At 43.0% G+C, this 16878-nt stretch overlaps 1 protein-coding gene across 3 annotated transcripts in view; it reads left to right on the forward strand.

Moving 5' to 3' along the window:
• Positions 1 to 10182: 10182 nt before the first annotated feature.
• The window catches only part of pgpep1 (pyroglutamyl-peptidase I), a 37249-nt gene continuing 30553 nt past the window's right edge, over positions 10183 to 16878 (forward strand). Inside the window, exon 1 of one of the 3 annotated variants that reach the window (XM_073068563.1) lies at positions 10183 to 10226. Coding sequence is in view for 1 of the 3 variants with exons in the window: in XM_073068561.1 (XP_072924662.1) it covers positions 10329 to 10362 (34 nt within the window). In the remaining 2 variants the exon portion in view is untranslated. The other 2 variants (XM_073068561.1, XM_073068562.1) reach the window with 2 other exon arrangements.

Here is a 16878-nt window from a genome sequence, read left to right on the forward strand (position 1 = left end):
TCCCAGGATTATCCTTGTTAACTTTCTTGAATACAGGGATAACTTTTGTTACCACCAATTTACATCAGATGCAATATTTGGGTGATATTGTAAACGTTTTGCTTGTTTAACCATTCTTGTTAGTTTAAATAATTCATTATGGGTTAGTGTGAAAGTATGTGAGTGGCTTATGTCACCATGTCACCACGACATACATGAGTGGCGCACTTAGTGTAAAAAAACTAAACTAAGGGATACGTGTCTTGGGCTCCCTTGCTTTTATTTCAATTGGTTTTATGTTTTGGAGTTCCAAAATATAACAGTGGTGACTTTTTAAATGAACCTGAGGCATTCCCTATTTGTTGAAGTGCAGTGAGACAATCCTGTTTTTTTTTTAAAAAAGCATAGTGAGATGTTTGAGTTTTTTTTTAAAAGGCATGGCATATGCTTCTACGGGGAGAGAGAGCAAAACAGCTGAGTTTTTAAAAAAGAGGCAGAAAATGGACTAAATTCATGGGTTCATTACCATGGGTACTGGATGATAATAATCATAATTTTTTTTTTAAAAAAGCTGAAATGTCTGGCTATGTCAGAAAGATAGATGAGTTTGGATAACACAAAAGATAACTGGCTACTGTATACTGAATGGATTGAGCAGTATTTGAAAGCAAATGGAATCACCAATGAAAAACAAGAATCGATTTTGCTCAGTGTATTGGATTTAAAGCCATGCAGTTTGTTCAGGAGTTTAACTGCTCCAAACAAACCAGCCAGACTAAGCTTTGCTGATATCGTGAACATAATGCAAGAACATTTAGAACTGAAACCATCGTTGATTGCAGAATGGTTTCCGTTTCATATGTGGACTCAAAAGGAAGGGGAGATCATTTCAGCATACATGGCTGAATTGAAGAAATTGTCTGAGCATTGTCAGTTCAGAGATGGGCTGAATGATGCACTGAGATATCATTTGGTTTGTGAAATCTTGCAAAAAAGCATTCAAAAATGGCTCCTAACTGAAGCATAACGTACATTTAAAAGAGCAGCTGAGATAGCGGAATCAATGGAAACCACAGTGAGAGAAGCAATTGAGTTGCAGTCAGGAACAAAGTGAGCATGCACAAAATTGCAACATCTAAACAGAAATCAGCCTGGCCAGACAAATTATGTTAGCAGGCTGAAAGATGAAACTTGTAGATAATGCAACAAAGTAGGATATATACAAAGAGCACGTCAGGCAGACGAGAACAAATGGACTGCACAAGGAAGAGAACAAGACAAAAAATCAAGCTGCACTTTGAAAAAGAGCACAAATCTGCATGCTGTTGATGAAATATCTGATAATGATGAGAGTGACATAGGGCTGTGTAGCCTTGAGATGTGAAAACTAACATGAGACAGGAAATATGGTTTACACAAGATGTGAACAGCAAATTATTTAAAATGGAATTGGACATTGGCTCAGCTGTTTCAGTCATTCCACAAAATCAGTTTGAATGGCATTTGAAATATACTGAACTGAAGACGGCAAATATTCAACTAATAACTTATACTGGATAGTAGATAACTCCTTTGGGAATGACATTTGTAACAGTGAAATATGACAACCATGTGTGTGGTAAAAACAGGAGGGCCAGCAATGCGGAGTCATGAGTGGCTGAGGCAACTACAACTTAGCTGGAGCTCAATCCATCAGTTGCAAGTTACACCTCCCGCAAGAGAGTCAACTGAAGGCAAATTAAGGATGATATTGGGTGATGCCACAACAGTGGTCAAGGGTGACATCAGAAAACTCAAAACATTTCAAGGGTGAAAAATAGTTAAATGGAAGTGCCACACCCTAGTTTTACAAAGCCTGTCCGGTTCCTGATACCATCCATGATAAAGAGGCCAGTGAGCTAGATCGTACGGAGGCTCCATCCCAAGGCTGAGTGGAACCCATGGGCAACGCCTGTGGCCCCAGTAGCCAAGAAGAATGGGTCTATCAGGACCTGTGGTGATTTTAAGGTCACCATCAACTCAGTACTTCAATACCCTCTAGATCAATACCCTCTGCCCAGAATAGAGGATATCTTTGAAAACCTTTCTAAAAGAAAACACTTCAGCAAAGTGGACTTAGCTGAGGCCTACCTACAGATGGAGATGGAAGAAGAGTACAAAGAATTTCTCACTTTAAGCACCCACACCACAAAGGGTGCTATTGCTAATAAAGTCTTATTTTTTGCACTTGCACTCTGGCAGAAATCTACAGACCAGGTGCCAAAAGGCTCCCCAGGCATTCAGTGTTACCTGGATGACATTGTTGTTACTTGTAAGGATAACAAGGAAAATCTCCAAAATCTCAAGGCAGTGTTAAAAGGTTGAGGTGGTTATGGGCTCAGTCCATGACTCCACAACTTTGATTTCTTTAAATCAAGCTTCACTTACTGTGGTCACACCATTGATACACAAGATTTACATAAGTTTGCTGAGAAAAATTTAAGCAGTAGTGGATGCTCCAAGCCAAAGGATGTGTCGCACTTGTGGTCCTTTTTAGGGTTTGTCAATTACTAAAACAGGCTCCTGCCAAGCCTGCCTACTGTGCTCCATTCCTTGAACTCATTACTACAGATCAGCAAGAAATGGCAGTGTGAAGTGGCTTTCAAAAGGTAAAGGAAATGATGACGACAGACACTGCTATAATGTTCCCTTACCATTGCAGAGAAAAATCACACTCAGATTGACAGAGAGGCCTTGAGTCTGGTTTGTGCTGCAAAGTGATTCAACCGGTGCTTGCACAGTAGTTCACTCTCATTACTGATCCTCAACCACTGGTGTCCATTTTCAACCCTCTGGAAGTGTTTCACTGTCAGCAGCAACACAAATGCAGAGATGGGCTCTGTTTCTTGGAGGAGACGATTACAAAATCGAATTGAAGAGAACGACTAATCGTGGAAATGCTGATGGATTGTCCCGTTTATACGTGAAACATTTACAGAAGAAGGCACTCCTCTTTATGTACCCTCCTGGATGCAAATCAGAAGTCTCCTTATTACGGCAGAGATGGTCCAAAGGGAAACCAGAAAAGACCCCACACTCTTCCAGGTCTACAAGGCAACTCAAAATGGCTGGAATGTGCAGCAGAAATTCCAGTTCCCCCAGGGCCAGGATGAACTTGTCTTTGACAGAGGTTGCCTTATGTGGGGATTGAGAGTTGTTGTACCATTCAAACTGAGAGCTAAGTTGTTGGAGGAGTTACAAAATGCAGTCAAAATGAAAGCATTGGCTCAGAGCTTTGCCTGGTGGCCTGGGATAGATCGGCAGATCGAGCAGCTTGTCGTGCACTGTTCAGGATGCCAACACATCCAGAAGAAAGGTGTCCAGAGCTGTCAGAACAACTTCCTACAGTCCCAGAGTCAACTCCTACAACCATTACAGAGGAGACCTCAGAAACTGAGATTGTTTCACAGTCTCAAGTCTTACCTGCCAAGCAGAGTGATTTCCCATATATATATATATATATATATGATTTAAAAAAAAATTTCTCACCCCTTTTGGGGGGTGTGTATGTGTATTTTCCCTCAATCTCGTGTCCTCTACCAGAAGCCTGGGAGCCCAAGGGTTCAGCGCTGTATTCCTGCTGTTCCTGGTGATGCACTCTTCTGGACCAAGATCTCAGATGTTGTTCCTGGGATTTGTTGGAGCCACTCTCCCAGTCCAGGTGTCACAGCTCCAAGTGCTCCAATCACCACCGGGACTACTCTGGCCTTAACCCTCCCCTGCATCCTTTCTATCTGCTCTTTCAAGCCCTGGTATTTCTCCAGCTTCTCGTATTCTTTCTTCCTGATGTTCCCGTCATTTGGGATTGCCATATCTTTTACTATTGCTTTCTTCTGTTCCTTGTCCAGTGTTATGTCTGGCTGGTTGGCCAGTACCTGCTTATCAGTCTGTATTTGGAAGTCACGCAGGATATATATATATAAATATAAATAAATAAATAGATGTGTCTGTGTGTGTGTGTATATAAGTTGCAGATATACTTAAGTACATATGTGTATGTATCTTTATAAGCTGAGATGCATTCTGTACTGAGCTGGAGTTTATAGCTAAGCAGGGAGGAGTGTTGTGTATTTGATATTTGATTAATATTGTAAATAGATTATTTGATTAAACATTCTTGTTCATTTAAATAATTCATTATGGGTTATATGTAAAAGAACATGAATGGCATACATTACCATGCCACCATGTGCATGCCTCACTTAAATAATGCATCTCTCAGGCTCCTTAGTTTATATTTCGATAAGTTGTATGTTTTGGATTTGCAAAACACAACAGTTTCATGTCCCCATCTAGCTTTCTTAAGTACCTTCTTTTAGCTCCCACCTGGCTACTTTATAACTCTCAAGAGCCTTGCTTGAGCTTTGCTTCCGAAACCTGAAGTATGCTTCCTTTTTCCTCTTGACTAGATGTTCCAGCTCTCTTGTCAACTATGGTTCCTTCACCTTACATCCTTTCCTTGTCTCACTGGGATAGATCTATCCAAACCCATGCAAGTTGCACCTAAACAACCTCTATATTTCTGTTGTACATTTCCCTCAGAACATCTGTTTCCAATTTACATTCCCTAGTCTTGCCCAATAGCATCATGACTTGCCTTCCTCCAATTAAATATTTTCCCGTACCAAATGCTCCTATCTCTATCCAAGGATGTGCCAAAAATCAGGGAGTTGTGATCGCTGTTTCCTAAATGCTCACCCAAGTGATCTTTATTCTACGTCTGACCTATGTTCTTCCTGAGCAACACATAAACAATGCTGGAGAACTCAACAGGTTAGACAGATCCTATGGAAATGAATGACTGTTTCAGCCCGAGACCCTTCATCAGGACTGCGTCTGCAGAGTCACTTGTGTCTATGCTTTTCCTGGCTCAGGCGCATTTCATTCAACATCACAGAGTAAATCTGGAAGTTGAAATGCAAAAAATTGCAGATCCTGGAATTATGAAATAATCAAAATGTTTAACAGGTCAAGCAACATCTGTGGAGAGAGAAAAGGCACTTCTCTGAGGACAGACTGGAGAGACCATAAGATTTAAGAGCAGATCATAGCTATTTCCTACCAGCTGAGCATTTCCAACATTTTATTCTTATTTTGAAATCCTGGAAGTGTTTAATTTGGATAACTTCTATATAAATTGCTCCATTGTGTAGCAGCTGAGAACAACTGAGTCTAAAATGGGAAGCAGTAGCACTTTACTGAACAGAGAGGATTTAAAAATTATTCTTGGGATTTGGCTGTCAGTAGCAAGATTCCCCAACACTATTTTATCATAAAAAGGTAATGTTTTGAACTATTGATGTCCATATAGTGAAGGACAGATGGGGGAGTGGTGCCGGGTGGGGAATTCCAGGATTAGTCCCAGCAATGAGGAAGGATGATACATTTCCGAGTTGGACGGATATGCAACTTAGAGGAGAGTTTGCTGGTATTGCATTCCTTACCATTTGAACATTAAAAAACTGTTGCTTTTCCAGAAAAAAATGTTGAACTTAAAAAAATAAAAAATGAAGATAACATACTAAAAATTGTGGAGATTAACTCAGCTCTGTCAGAATCTCCCAGACAAAGTCAAATAAGTGGTATTGGTGGTGTGCTGGGGCAATGGCATCAACAAAGGTGATACCAACAGGCTCCATAAACTGATTAGGAAGGCTGGCCCTGTTATAGGAGTCAAACTGGGCACACTGGAGGCTGTGGTTAGAACAAAGGACCTTATGGAAAACCCTGGCAATTCTGGACAATGTTTCTCGCCCTCTGCGTGCCACCTTGGCTGAACAGAGGAGCACTTTTAGTAATAGACTAAGACAACTGTGTTGCTCCAAAGAGTTCTATATAAGGTCATTCTTACCCTCCGCCATTAGGCTCTATAATGTGTCAACCTATACCTGAAGAAGTGATGACTGTTTGTGGTAACTTATTTTTTATTCTTTTTACTTCTCTTCTAATATTTGTATATCTGTGCACTTGTAATGCTACTGTGACACTGTAATTTCCTTTGAGATCAATAAAGTATCTGTCTAGTAGGGCAGAATCAGTGAGAGAGCTGACAAAGAAATCTGCTTGATGTCTCATTATCGTCTCTGAGTGTCTTTAGGGATTGTAACTTTCCCTAATCTTTGTATTCGGAATTTATCTAATTAGGGTTGGGGAAAATATGAATTTTACTTAAACCTTAGTAATTCATCCCAATGCTTTACCAACTAATTGTTTTTCTTTCAACAATATTTTTATTAGTTTTTTAAATAAAGAGAACATAGGAGAATGGGGCAGTGCATAACAAATGTACAATTCACATTCATGAAAGAGATGCACTCGGAGTACAAACATTATCATCCCACCCCTCCCAGTCCCCAACTCCAAGCCATCAATTCATTGGCAAAAAGGGTTAAACAGAACCTCCAACTAATTGTTTTAACTAATGATTTACAGATCAGATTAACGAGTGAAGTGGATTAAATGTAATCATTAGATTTCCTTTGTGTGGATTCTTGTTGAATGGTAACTGGCTGCTGCATTTACAAGCACAACACCAGTGCCCCCAAATTAAGGTTATAACTTTGGCCTTAAACAACAAGTTCTTTTTCTATTGAGACTGAACCAACCAGCAAAGTCTTATTTACCATAGTTTAGCAACGTTATGACAACTTTGCACTAAAATGGACTTTGTTTTTTGTTCTAATTCTTGTTACTAAGTTCTATCTACAAGATCTTGCCGGACAATTCCCCCAAAAATGTCAGCTCTAAGTGCTGCTGTTACATCCTCACATATCAAAAAAGATGCACATCCTCCTCACTTACCTGTACCTTTGGCAAGCCTGTTACATCTGTGCGTACAAACAAGCTGGGTGAACTCAGCAGGTCGGGCAGCATCCGTTAACTGCTCATTTCAACGGATGCTGCCCGACCTGCTGAGTTCATCTAGCTTGTTTGTACATCTTGATTTGACCACAGCATCTGCAGTGTACTTTGTGTTTACTGTTACATCTGTATCCTGGAATTCTGAGCTGCCAATCCTGCCCTTTCCTCAGTCAGGTTTCCATTAAGTAGTTTAACTGACTATTTATCGTACCTTGTTGTGCCCCTGTCTATCCTGGATAGTAGATTTGCTCTCAATAGCAACTGCTTTATCTCATGACTTGCTCCTGTTCATAGTCCCATCCTCCTGCCAATCTAGTTTAAGCCCTCCTACAAGTACTGTGCCAAGTTTTAGACATGTATATGCAGCTAGGGTCCCTAAGACTTTTGCACAGTACCATAAGCGGCAAAGAGCTTCCTGACAAGCTCAATGCCTTTTACGCTCACTGTTAGGGAGTATTGTGGAGTTGTGTGAATATAGCAGATATTAATTCAAGCAAGAACCAGTTTTCTGTTCTTAATCTAAGTTGTAAATTGCAAGCAGTAAATGGAAGTTACAGTACTGTGCTGAAGTCGTCGGCACCCTCACTATATATACGTGCCTAAGATTTTGTACAGTACTGCATGTGGCTCTAGCAAACTTTCCTGAAAGGATATTGGTCCCTCTCTGGAGTTAAGTGCAACCTTTCCCTCGTGTACAGTTCGACTGTATTCTAAAAGAGATCCCAATGGTCCCAGAACCTAAATCCCACCCCCCTCCCGCACCAGTTTCTTAGTCACAAATTGATATGGCCCCTTCCCCCCCTGCACCAAGTTCAATTATCATGCAGCCATACAGCCAAACCAAACAGTGTTCCTCCGGGTCCAAGGTGCAAAGCACAGTACCAACAGTCTTGCACAGCACATGATATATATAAAACAAATAACATAAAGGATAGCAATAAACTTAGTCACACAAAAAAAATATAGCCCTAGTCCCCGAGTACATGAATATTATCGGCAAGAGCAAACCTGCTGCAGACGAACATAATCCAGCTTGAATTCCACCGAGCAAACACTAGAGGGCAGCACCATTGCCAGCATGGACGCTGCGCCACACGTCGCTGGGCACCTATTCTAACACCTCTTTCCCGGGCGGCTGCAAACAGGTGACCCCACGGTATAAGGCCTAGTATTTACTACAGCCGAGGCCACACGGCCCGTTTTCTCTCAGTCCTGCCAATAAACCAGTGAACCAGACCTGCAGCTTTCCACATAACCAGTCCAACAGAGTCTTACGATCACAGGAAAAGTAACAATGGCAATCACTGTTAGACTGCACACCACCCTCATGGACTGACTCCGACACCTCTCGAGAGCGGGGAGCAACGTGGTCCACACTGAGTCCAGCTCCTCCACTGCCAAGCAACTTACTGATGGGTTAGTCCTGCAATACTTGAAGTTCTTAATGTCCAGCAGTATCTTGCAGTCGTAAACAAAGATATTTAAAACAGACAGTAATACTGAGCCTTTGGCTGGCTCTGTAGGGGCCACTGCATCTGAGCACGCCACCATCTTACCAGCTCCTTGGCCACAAATTCATCTAGACTATCCTTCTAGCAAATGGCACAGAGGTCACCACTATCGAAGTTCTGCTTCTTCTTACCTACCTCCCGATATTCCTCCGGCAGGGCCTCATCCCCTGGTCTACCTCAGCCACGTACCAACATGTACTACGACTTCTGGCTCCTCACACTCCTCCTCAAATATTTTCTCCAGCTACTCCGAGACTTCAGGTGCCCAGGAAGCCACACGCTGTCCTGGCGTCTTTTCTGTGGCCACAGAACCTCCTGCCTGCCTCCTCACTATCAAGTTCCCTATCTCTATTACTGTTCCCTCTAGGTTGTGTGGGAGCACAGCCACGCAGTAACTGAAATGCTCTCGCGTACATAACCTTTGTTGCCACACAGCAGGAGTTTTCTTTTATATAATGTTAACATAATTTTGAAGTTTATGTTAATGTAATTGTGAAATACCTTGTGTTAAGTATTAGTGACTATAATCCAAATATTTTCTAAATAATAAATGTACCTCAACCTTTACTTTGAAACATTTTAGAGCAACATATTTACATTAATAGTGTTTAAGTTACAACACCAATACAAATTGTAACAATAGACACAGAATGGACGTCGGTAGCTCATTGTTAACAAACTGCTGACCTGCTGAACGCTGATGTCTAAGTTTCAAAGGTGAAAGATTTTCTTAATTATACTATTTCATTGTACCTTTCAATTAATGAATAAAATCAAAAGTATGTGACTTTTCAATTTTCTTTCTAAATATTCATAGTATGCATAGTATTCATAGTAGAGGTCAATACTCCCCAATGCCATTAGGCTTTACAATTCTACCGCCAGGACTTAAGAACTTTTTAAAAGCTATTATTAATGCTTTTTGAGATAGTGATTTAGATGCATATCATATTTTTTACTGAGTTAAGTATTGTATGTAATTAGTTTTGCTACAACAAGTGTATGGGACATTGGAAAAAAGTTGAATTTCCCCATGGGGATGAATAAAGTATCTATCTATCTATGCATATTACAATAAAACTTCTAAAGTGCCACACAGTTTACAGGCCATGTAACGCTTCCTACTCAGAGTAGTGTTCATCGTGCGCAGCTGTTAAAAAAGAGGGAACGTTGAAACTATGGGACACCACCCTTACCCTCTGAGACTTATAGCCAATCACAGTGCCAGAGATCAGACTACTTCTGCCAGCTCTGACAGAACATCCCCATGATGTACTGATGACCTCAAACATTTCCTGTTCCTCTGTCTCTCCCTTCATAGCTGCTTGCCTGGCCTGCTGAGCCTTTTAATTGCGGATTTCTAGCATTTACAATTCTCTGACGTTCAATCCTTGCCAATTTTGTGACACCAATGAATCATGTCCCAGATAGCAGGGATTGATTCAGACCGCTTCTTTGTCTTCGCTCCATGGTTGGCTGCCCCGACTTCGTAAGCCTTCAGTGACCACTACCACACTTCAGCGATGGGCATGGGCGCAAGCGTTGCGTTGCTCAATTGGGAAGGAAGTATTGGCCGCAGTTGGTGAGGTCCTGGCTCCCAATCTGAGCCCTCGCCATGAAGTGGGCATCTTGAATTTGTTGATCTTTTGCATTTGGCACCTAGAAGACGGGACAGAGTGCCAGTGACCTATCGCCCGCAATCACGAGAGACACGCGAGACAGAAGGAAGGGCCGACGCTGGGCACCGGACCGGAGCGCCGGCTGGGGGGCGTGACCGCACTCACGCTCGGCGGCGTCTCGCCGGCGTCGCGACGTGCGTGAGATGTTGACGCAAAGGTGGGTCCGCTCAGTTGCCGACCGAGTGAGGAAGAGGAGAGGGGGAAGGAGGAAAAAGAAGTGGAGACGAGGAAAGGGAGGAGATTGCGCTGAGTTGGGGAGATGGAGAGGAGCAGGAGCACGGTGGTGGTGACAGGTAACTGGGTCGGTCGCGTTGCCACGGTGTCATCTCCACTTTTTGTTCCAGCGAGTAGCAGGCAGATGCTGCCGGGGGGACCTTCTGCCTCCGCGGCTCCCACCAACTTGACCGAGAGTTTAAGGGCTGGGATACGAACCCCCGTCCCTCCAGCCGAATATACTTCTTTGTGTGCATTTCGCAAGTTTTGGACTGCCTTTGACACCTTTCATTTTCCTTGTGCATGTTTTTGAAAGCTAGCGTCATCCTGCTAGTGTAAAAAGTTCTCCTCCAGCCTGACGCCGGTGGTTTAAAGTTCAAATATAAACACCTGTTGCAATTAGTGTTAAATTAAAAATAATGCAAATTACAAAGCATTTTTAGTGACTTGCCACCAACAAACCGACAACAACAACAAACTTTGTAATGGCTGCATTGTTAGGAAAGGTTATTAATGCTTAGCTCTTAGTGTATTGCCATAATAAAAGGAAGTTATATTAATCTGAGAGGGGACAGTTCTTGGAGTCAGTGAGGAAAATAAACAGCAAAACGGGATAGAGAACGTTATAGTTTTTTTTTATTGCTGTGTCGGGGAGCCATTGTGCTAACTCTGCTGTACTGCATGTGATGCAGAGTTCTGCCAGACAAAGGGACAAGGGAGTTGGTCAGACAGGGGCCGAGACTGGGGCCAGACAGTTACATTAGGCAAATGAGACCAAGCATGAAAGGCTTGGGATTGTTGAGTGTCTGCGAGCCTGGAGTGTTGTGACGACTTGCCTGACTGCAAATAGTTGGGGAATACAGAGCCTTTAACTAGTTAAGAAAGTAAAATGGGTCGGGGGTGGGGGCAAAGCGAGAGAGAAGGGCTCAGACTGAAAGCAGACATTTGTGTTAAATTTAATTTTAAAGTTGGAGTTGACGTTCTTTGAGTGCGGTTATTTTTGTTTTTGAAAAAGTTTACATTTATATTCTGGCAAAGTTTTTGAGTATCAATGAAACTGAGCATTTATTAGAATGTTGATGTTTGCAGTTACCTTTTTTTTGCACTGTCCAGTACTCTTCACGAGGGGAGGGGAGATTAATGGAGCAGCCAATGCAGGGAGGAGAAAGTGAGCGTAATTTGCAATTACATATAGTTGTAACAAGGCTTTCTATTTTCTAAAATATCAGAAAAGAGACAAGGTTATTGCAAGTTTTGGTTGTGTGACTTTTGGTGGCTCTTTTTATGACCTTTAGGTGGCCCCATACATTTTGCAGTCACTGAAATGCCACTTGTGCAGTTGCTGTTGTAGCAAGCTGGAGAACATAGTAAACTCCCTCAAGCAGGGCGATGCTTATAACCAGATCATAATAACTGTTTTAATAATTGTTCCTTGACAGAGAAATTTAGGCCTTGGGACACCAGGAGTTTGGGGCTGCATCACAGCTGTGCTTCCCACATAGTGCCCAAAGCTGACACTGCCTGAAATGAAATGCCTTCTTCTTGGATTTTGGCAATAATCGTCTTTTTTTTTTAAAAAAAGTCTTTGAAGTATTTTATCTGAAACACTTGGTTAATTTACAAATTTCAGAGTTGTATTTGGATGCATGCTTTGATAATAAATGAACCTTTAACCTTTTTAATTGTAAGTAACTTTGTAGGATGTCAGTGATCTGTGACGATTCTGGGATTTTAAGGGTAAGTAAGCAAGGGAGTGAGTGGAGGGACATTCTTGTGGGGTGGCTGTGGCCCAAAATTTAGAATGAATTTAAGAAATTTGAAATTACCTTTGTCAACTGGTCACATATAAAACATTAAGCAAAGGTGTCATAAATACACAAAAATTCTTCCACTGCCTCACAACATGGTGAACCTGGATTGGAGCATTCTTCCTTTATTCCTGAAGCAGCTTTTGTATTTGATCTGTAAAACAGAAATTCAAGAAAATTTTTTTTTGAAAGCTACATATACACGGGCAGGGAGGTGGAAAGCAGTAACTAAAGAATACAAAAAAAAGTTCTGTATATTTCAAGCAAATGGTTAATCAGTTACTTTGATTATAAGGTTCTTTCTCTAACATGCCTTGAAGTGCTAATAATAACCTTCTCTCGTATTGTGTAAACTGTCTGAATAAGTATCGGAGACATTTTGAACCAGTCACACGTGTGAAGTGGTGTCGTCACAATGTCACCAGCCTGTTGTGTTCACAGAATGAATAGAAGGCCATTCAGCCCATCATACTTATACTGGTTCTTCAAAAGAGCTCTCCAATGTATCTGACTCACCTGCCCTTTCTGCATGATTATTCCTCGAAGCAGGTCACAAGTGAGATGTCCATCTACGTATATTTTAGAGTTGGGTCAGTTTGTTCCTCTCTTATTCCGGTTGGGGAAAGAGGACCGCTCAGGATTTGAGAAGCACCCCAACCCCTCTGTAAGCTTCTTGGTGTGGCGACAGAGGCCCTGCTGCCACACTAGGCACCATATCCATCCTTGCTGCTGCCTGTTGGGCAGCTCAGATAGTAGCTGTGGGTATCAGGCTGTGACCTGCCCTGTCCTCCGCTCTGTTCAGTAAGGAAAGAGCTGTGTCAAGTCAAGAAGCAGCCACAGAACGACAGAGGGAGCTGATTTTGAAACCACTTTTCACGTCCTACAATGACACAAAGAGCCGCACATCCAATTAAGTGATTTTTTTTTTTCAGGGAAGGACTGTTGGCCTTGTAGGAAATGCGGCAGACAATTTGTGTTGGGTATTTTGAGCGCATTGCAGGAAGCTTTCATAAACCACAAAACTGTTATCAGATAAGCAGAGATGTACGCTTCTGGAAACTGAGGAACTTCCAGACTTTTCTTAAGAATGGCTGTGGGATCTTGTGCATTTGAAAGGACCACTGGAGCTTTGAGTTAATTTCATAATCAAGAGTATAATTTCTCGGAGCAGTTATGCACTCAAGTTGACCTTGCACTTTATGATCCATTTTGAGATGGCTCTTTCTCCAGATAGGAGTACCAGACCATGTTCCACATTATATGCCTTAATAGATTAACTGTGAATTTATGAAATTTGTGTAACTTTACTGTTGAGTTCCTTGCAGTACAAGAGTGAAAGCTCAAAGGGGGAATGAGGTGGAAAGGTGACTGATTAATTGGTCAATCAACATATTCCCTTTTCCTTTGAGTTTCTGTGTGGTTGAATAGTTTGTGGCACATTTAACAAATGCAACTTATTTGAAAGTGCCATCTACCTTGAGAATCATTTTCTTGCAGGTGTTTACTAGAAATTAATTTTAGAAAAATTACATAAACAACGACTGGCGGCCAATGTACAAAGGAAGATAAACTGCAAATTTAAAAAAAATACTGAGATAGTATGTTGTGAAAGTGAGCAAAGAGTCCATACCAATTCGGGAGTCTGGTTGTAAAGTAATAATTGTTCCTGAACATTTGGTAGTGTGGGACTTTACCCCCTGCCTGACAGTAAATGAAAGGGAGCGTGGTTCAGATCGTGCAGATTTTTTATGCTTTTTTGTGGCAACACTCCATGTAAATCAACTCAATGGTGAGGAGAGCTTTGCTTGTGATGGCCTAGACTGTATCCACCACGTCCCGCTTCCATACCAAGCTGGGGTGCAGCCAATTAGGATGCCCTCTGGTCTCTGCAGAAGTTTGTCAAAGTTTTTGGTGACATGCTGAACGCACACTAACTTGTAAGAAAAGAGTCGTTTTCGTGCCTTCACTGTGATGGCACTTGTGTGTTGGATCCAGGACAGATCCTCTGAAGTGTTAACATCAAGTAGTTTAAAGCTTCTGACCCTCTGATCCCCTTCTGAGGACTGACACGTGGACTGCTGGCTTCTTCCTTCTGCAGTCAATAATCGATTCTTTGGTTTTGCTCACGTTGAGTAAGAGGCTATTGTTGTGATACCACTCAACCAGTTTTTCAGTCTCCTTCCTATATGCTGATTTGTCATTGCCTTTAATTCAGCCAACAACAGTAGTGCTGTCAGCAAATTTAAATATGAGACTGGAGCTGTACTTTAACCACACAATCTTAGGTATGAAGCGGGGTGGGGGGGCAAGCACATGGCTTTCTGGTGCACTTGTGCTGATGCTGATTGTGAAGGAGACGTTGCTGCCAATCCGTACAGATTGGGGTCTGCCAGCGAGGGAATCGAGGATCCCGTTACACAAGGAGGGTATCGATGCCAAGGTCTAGGAGCTCGGTGATTACTTTCGAGGGACGATGGTGTTAGATGCTGAGCTGTAGTCAATTCAGAGCATCCTAACTTGTACATGTTCATTGCCTAGGTATTCCAGAGCTGAGTGAAGAGTTAATGAAATGGCACCTGCTGTCGACCTGTAGTGACAGTAGTCAAATTGGAGCAGATCCTGGAGCAGTAGTTAATATGCTTCATGACCAACCTCTTGAAGCACTTCATCACAGTGAATGCAAGTGCTAATGGATGATGGTCATTAGGGCAGGTTGCCTTGTTCATCGTGGGCACCAGTGTGATTGAACCCTGCACGTGGGTGCCTGACACTGCTGAAGCAAGAGATTGAAGACATCTGTAAACACAACAGCCAGCTGATTAGCACAGGTCTTCCCTTCTCGGCTGGGTACACCAGCTGCTTTCTGTGGGTTCACCTTCCTGAAGGATGCTCTCATGTCCAGGGTCTTTGGGCTGTGAGGGTGCCTCTGTGTTCTGTTGGCAATGAGATTAAAAGGTTGTGACCATGTGCTTGGAGGTAAATACACCCCCTCTCCCCAACCCCAACACCAGGGCCTACTTGGTTACCTTACTTGACCTGTTCAGCAGATTTGCATTCTTGTCCTTTGAACTCATAAACCTGAGAGCTGATCTATTCAGGACATTTAAAATGAGCAAGCGATTTGACTGGGTTACACACCACCCAGCTGTAGAAAGGCAAGGCCTTTATTTCATTACTGGGTCTGAATCGAGAAACACTCTTGCAGGCGCCACTGGGAGCACCTTTACCACACAGGTAAACGAGTTGTTTACCACCATCGCCTCGAGGGCAGTGAATGGCCGCACATTAAAATAGAGGCCTCTCACCAGCAGCACCTTTAACCCAAAAGTGATTTGTAAAGCAAAGGACCAGATCAGTTCCGGAGCACGTCGCGACCGCGTCAACAAAACCTGTAGAAGCAAAACATCTGGCAATGTTGAAAACCTGGGATACGTGTTGTAAAATCAGTGCAAGCCTGCAAGTGCCCTGGGGTTGACAAGGCAGACAAACACATAACTCTTTTATTCCCATTGTCAATCTACTGCGTACTCTTCAAAAACCAATATATCCATGGTATGCCTTGATCATTGTCTGATCAGAACTTTATACAGCGATTGTGGCTTTGATACCATCTTTGATTGGTAAGTCAGTGAGATAATGTAGAATCGTTGAATAATTACAGCATAAAAGGAGGACATTTAGGTCATTTGAGTTGGTGTTTTGGTTTTTGCCTGAAACTGGGTGGACTGCATGATTTAACCTGGGTTGGCACGGGTTAAATCATCCACAAATGACTAACAAATTTTACGACACATTGCAATGATAATAAAGCTGATTCTGAAAAGGAAAAGTTGCCAATCAGATTAGTTTAAGAATACGTACACGATGCTGGAAGAACTCAGCAGGTCAGGCAGCATCCGTGAGAAAAGAGTAGCCAACGTTTCGGGCCGAGACCCTTCATCAGGAATGGGGGGGGGGGGGGGAGAGAGGGCCGAAGCCCAGTAATAGAGATGGGGGAGGGGGAAGGGCTAGTGGCGCCAGGTGGAGAACCAATCAGAGGAAGGATAAAGGGGGAGGGGATAAGCATGAAAGAACTGTAGAGATAAAGGAGCAGAAAGTTGAAAGGGGAGAGAGGCAGAGAGGGACCTAGGATGGGGGGAGGGGGAGGGAATTACCGGAAATTGGAGAATTCAATGTTCATACCACCAGGTTGGAGGCTACCCAGACGGTAGATGAGGTGTTGCTCCTCCAACCTGAGTTTGGCCTCATCATGGCAGTAGAGGAGGCCATGTATGGACATATCTAGATGGGAATGAGAGGCAGTGTTGAAGTGGGTGGCAACCGGGAGGTCCTGTCTATTGTGACGGACAGAGAGTAGGTGCTCGACGAAGCGTTCCCCCAATCTGCGTTGGGTCTCGCCGATGTAGAGGAGGCCACACCGGGAGCACCGGATGCAATAGATTACCCCAACAGACTCGCAGGTGAAGTGTTGCCTCACCTGGAAGGACTGTCTGGGGCCCGGAATGGTGGTAAGGGGGGAGGTGTGGGGACAGGTGTAGCATTTGTGCTTACAGGGATAAGTGCCGGGTGGGAGTTCTGTGGGGAGGGACGTGTGGATCAGGTAATCGCAGAGGGAACGATCCCTGCGAAAAGCTGAGAGGGATCCCACCCCACCAGCCTCCGGATCCAACACATTATCCTCCGCAAGTTCCGCCACCTTCAACAGGACCCCAACACCAAGCACATCTTTCCCTCCCTACCCCCCTCAGCTTTTCGCAGGGATCGTTCCCTCCGCGACTACCTGGTCCA

Source organism: Hemitrygon akajei, chromosome 16 (assembly GCF_048418815.1).
Source record: "Hemitrygon akajei chromosome 16, sHemAka1.3, whole genome shotgun sequence".
Lineage (NCBI taxonomy): Eukaryota > Metazoa > Chordata > Chondrichthyes > Myliobatiformes > Dasyatidae > Hemitrygon > Hemitrygon akajei.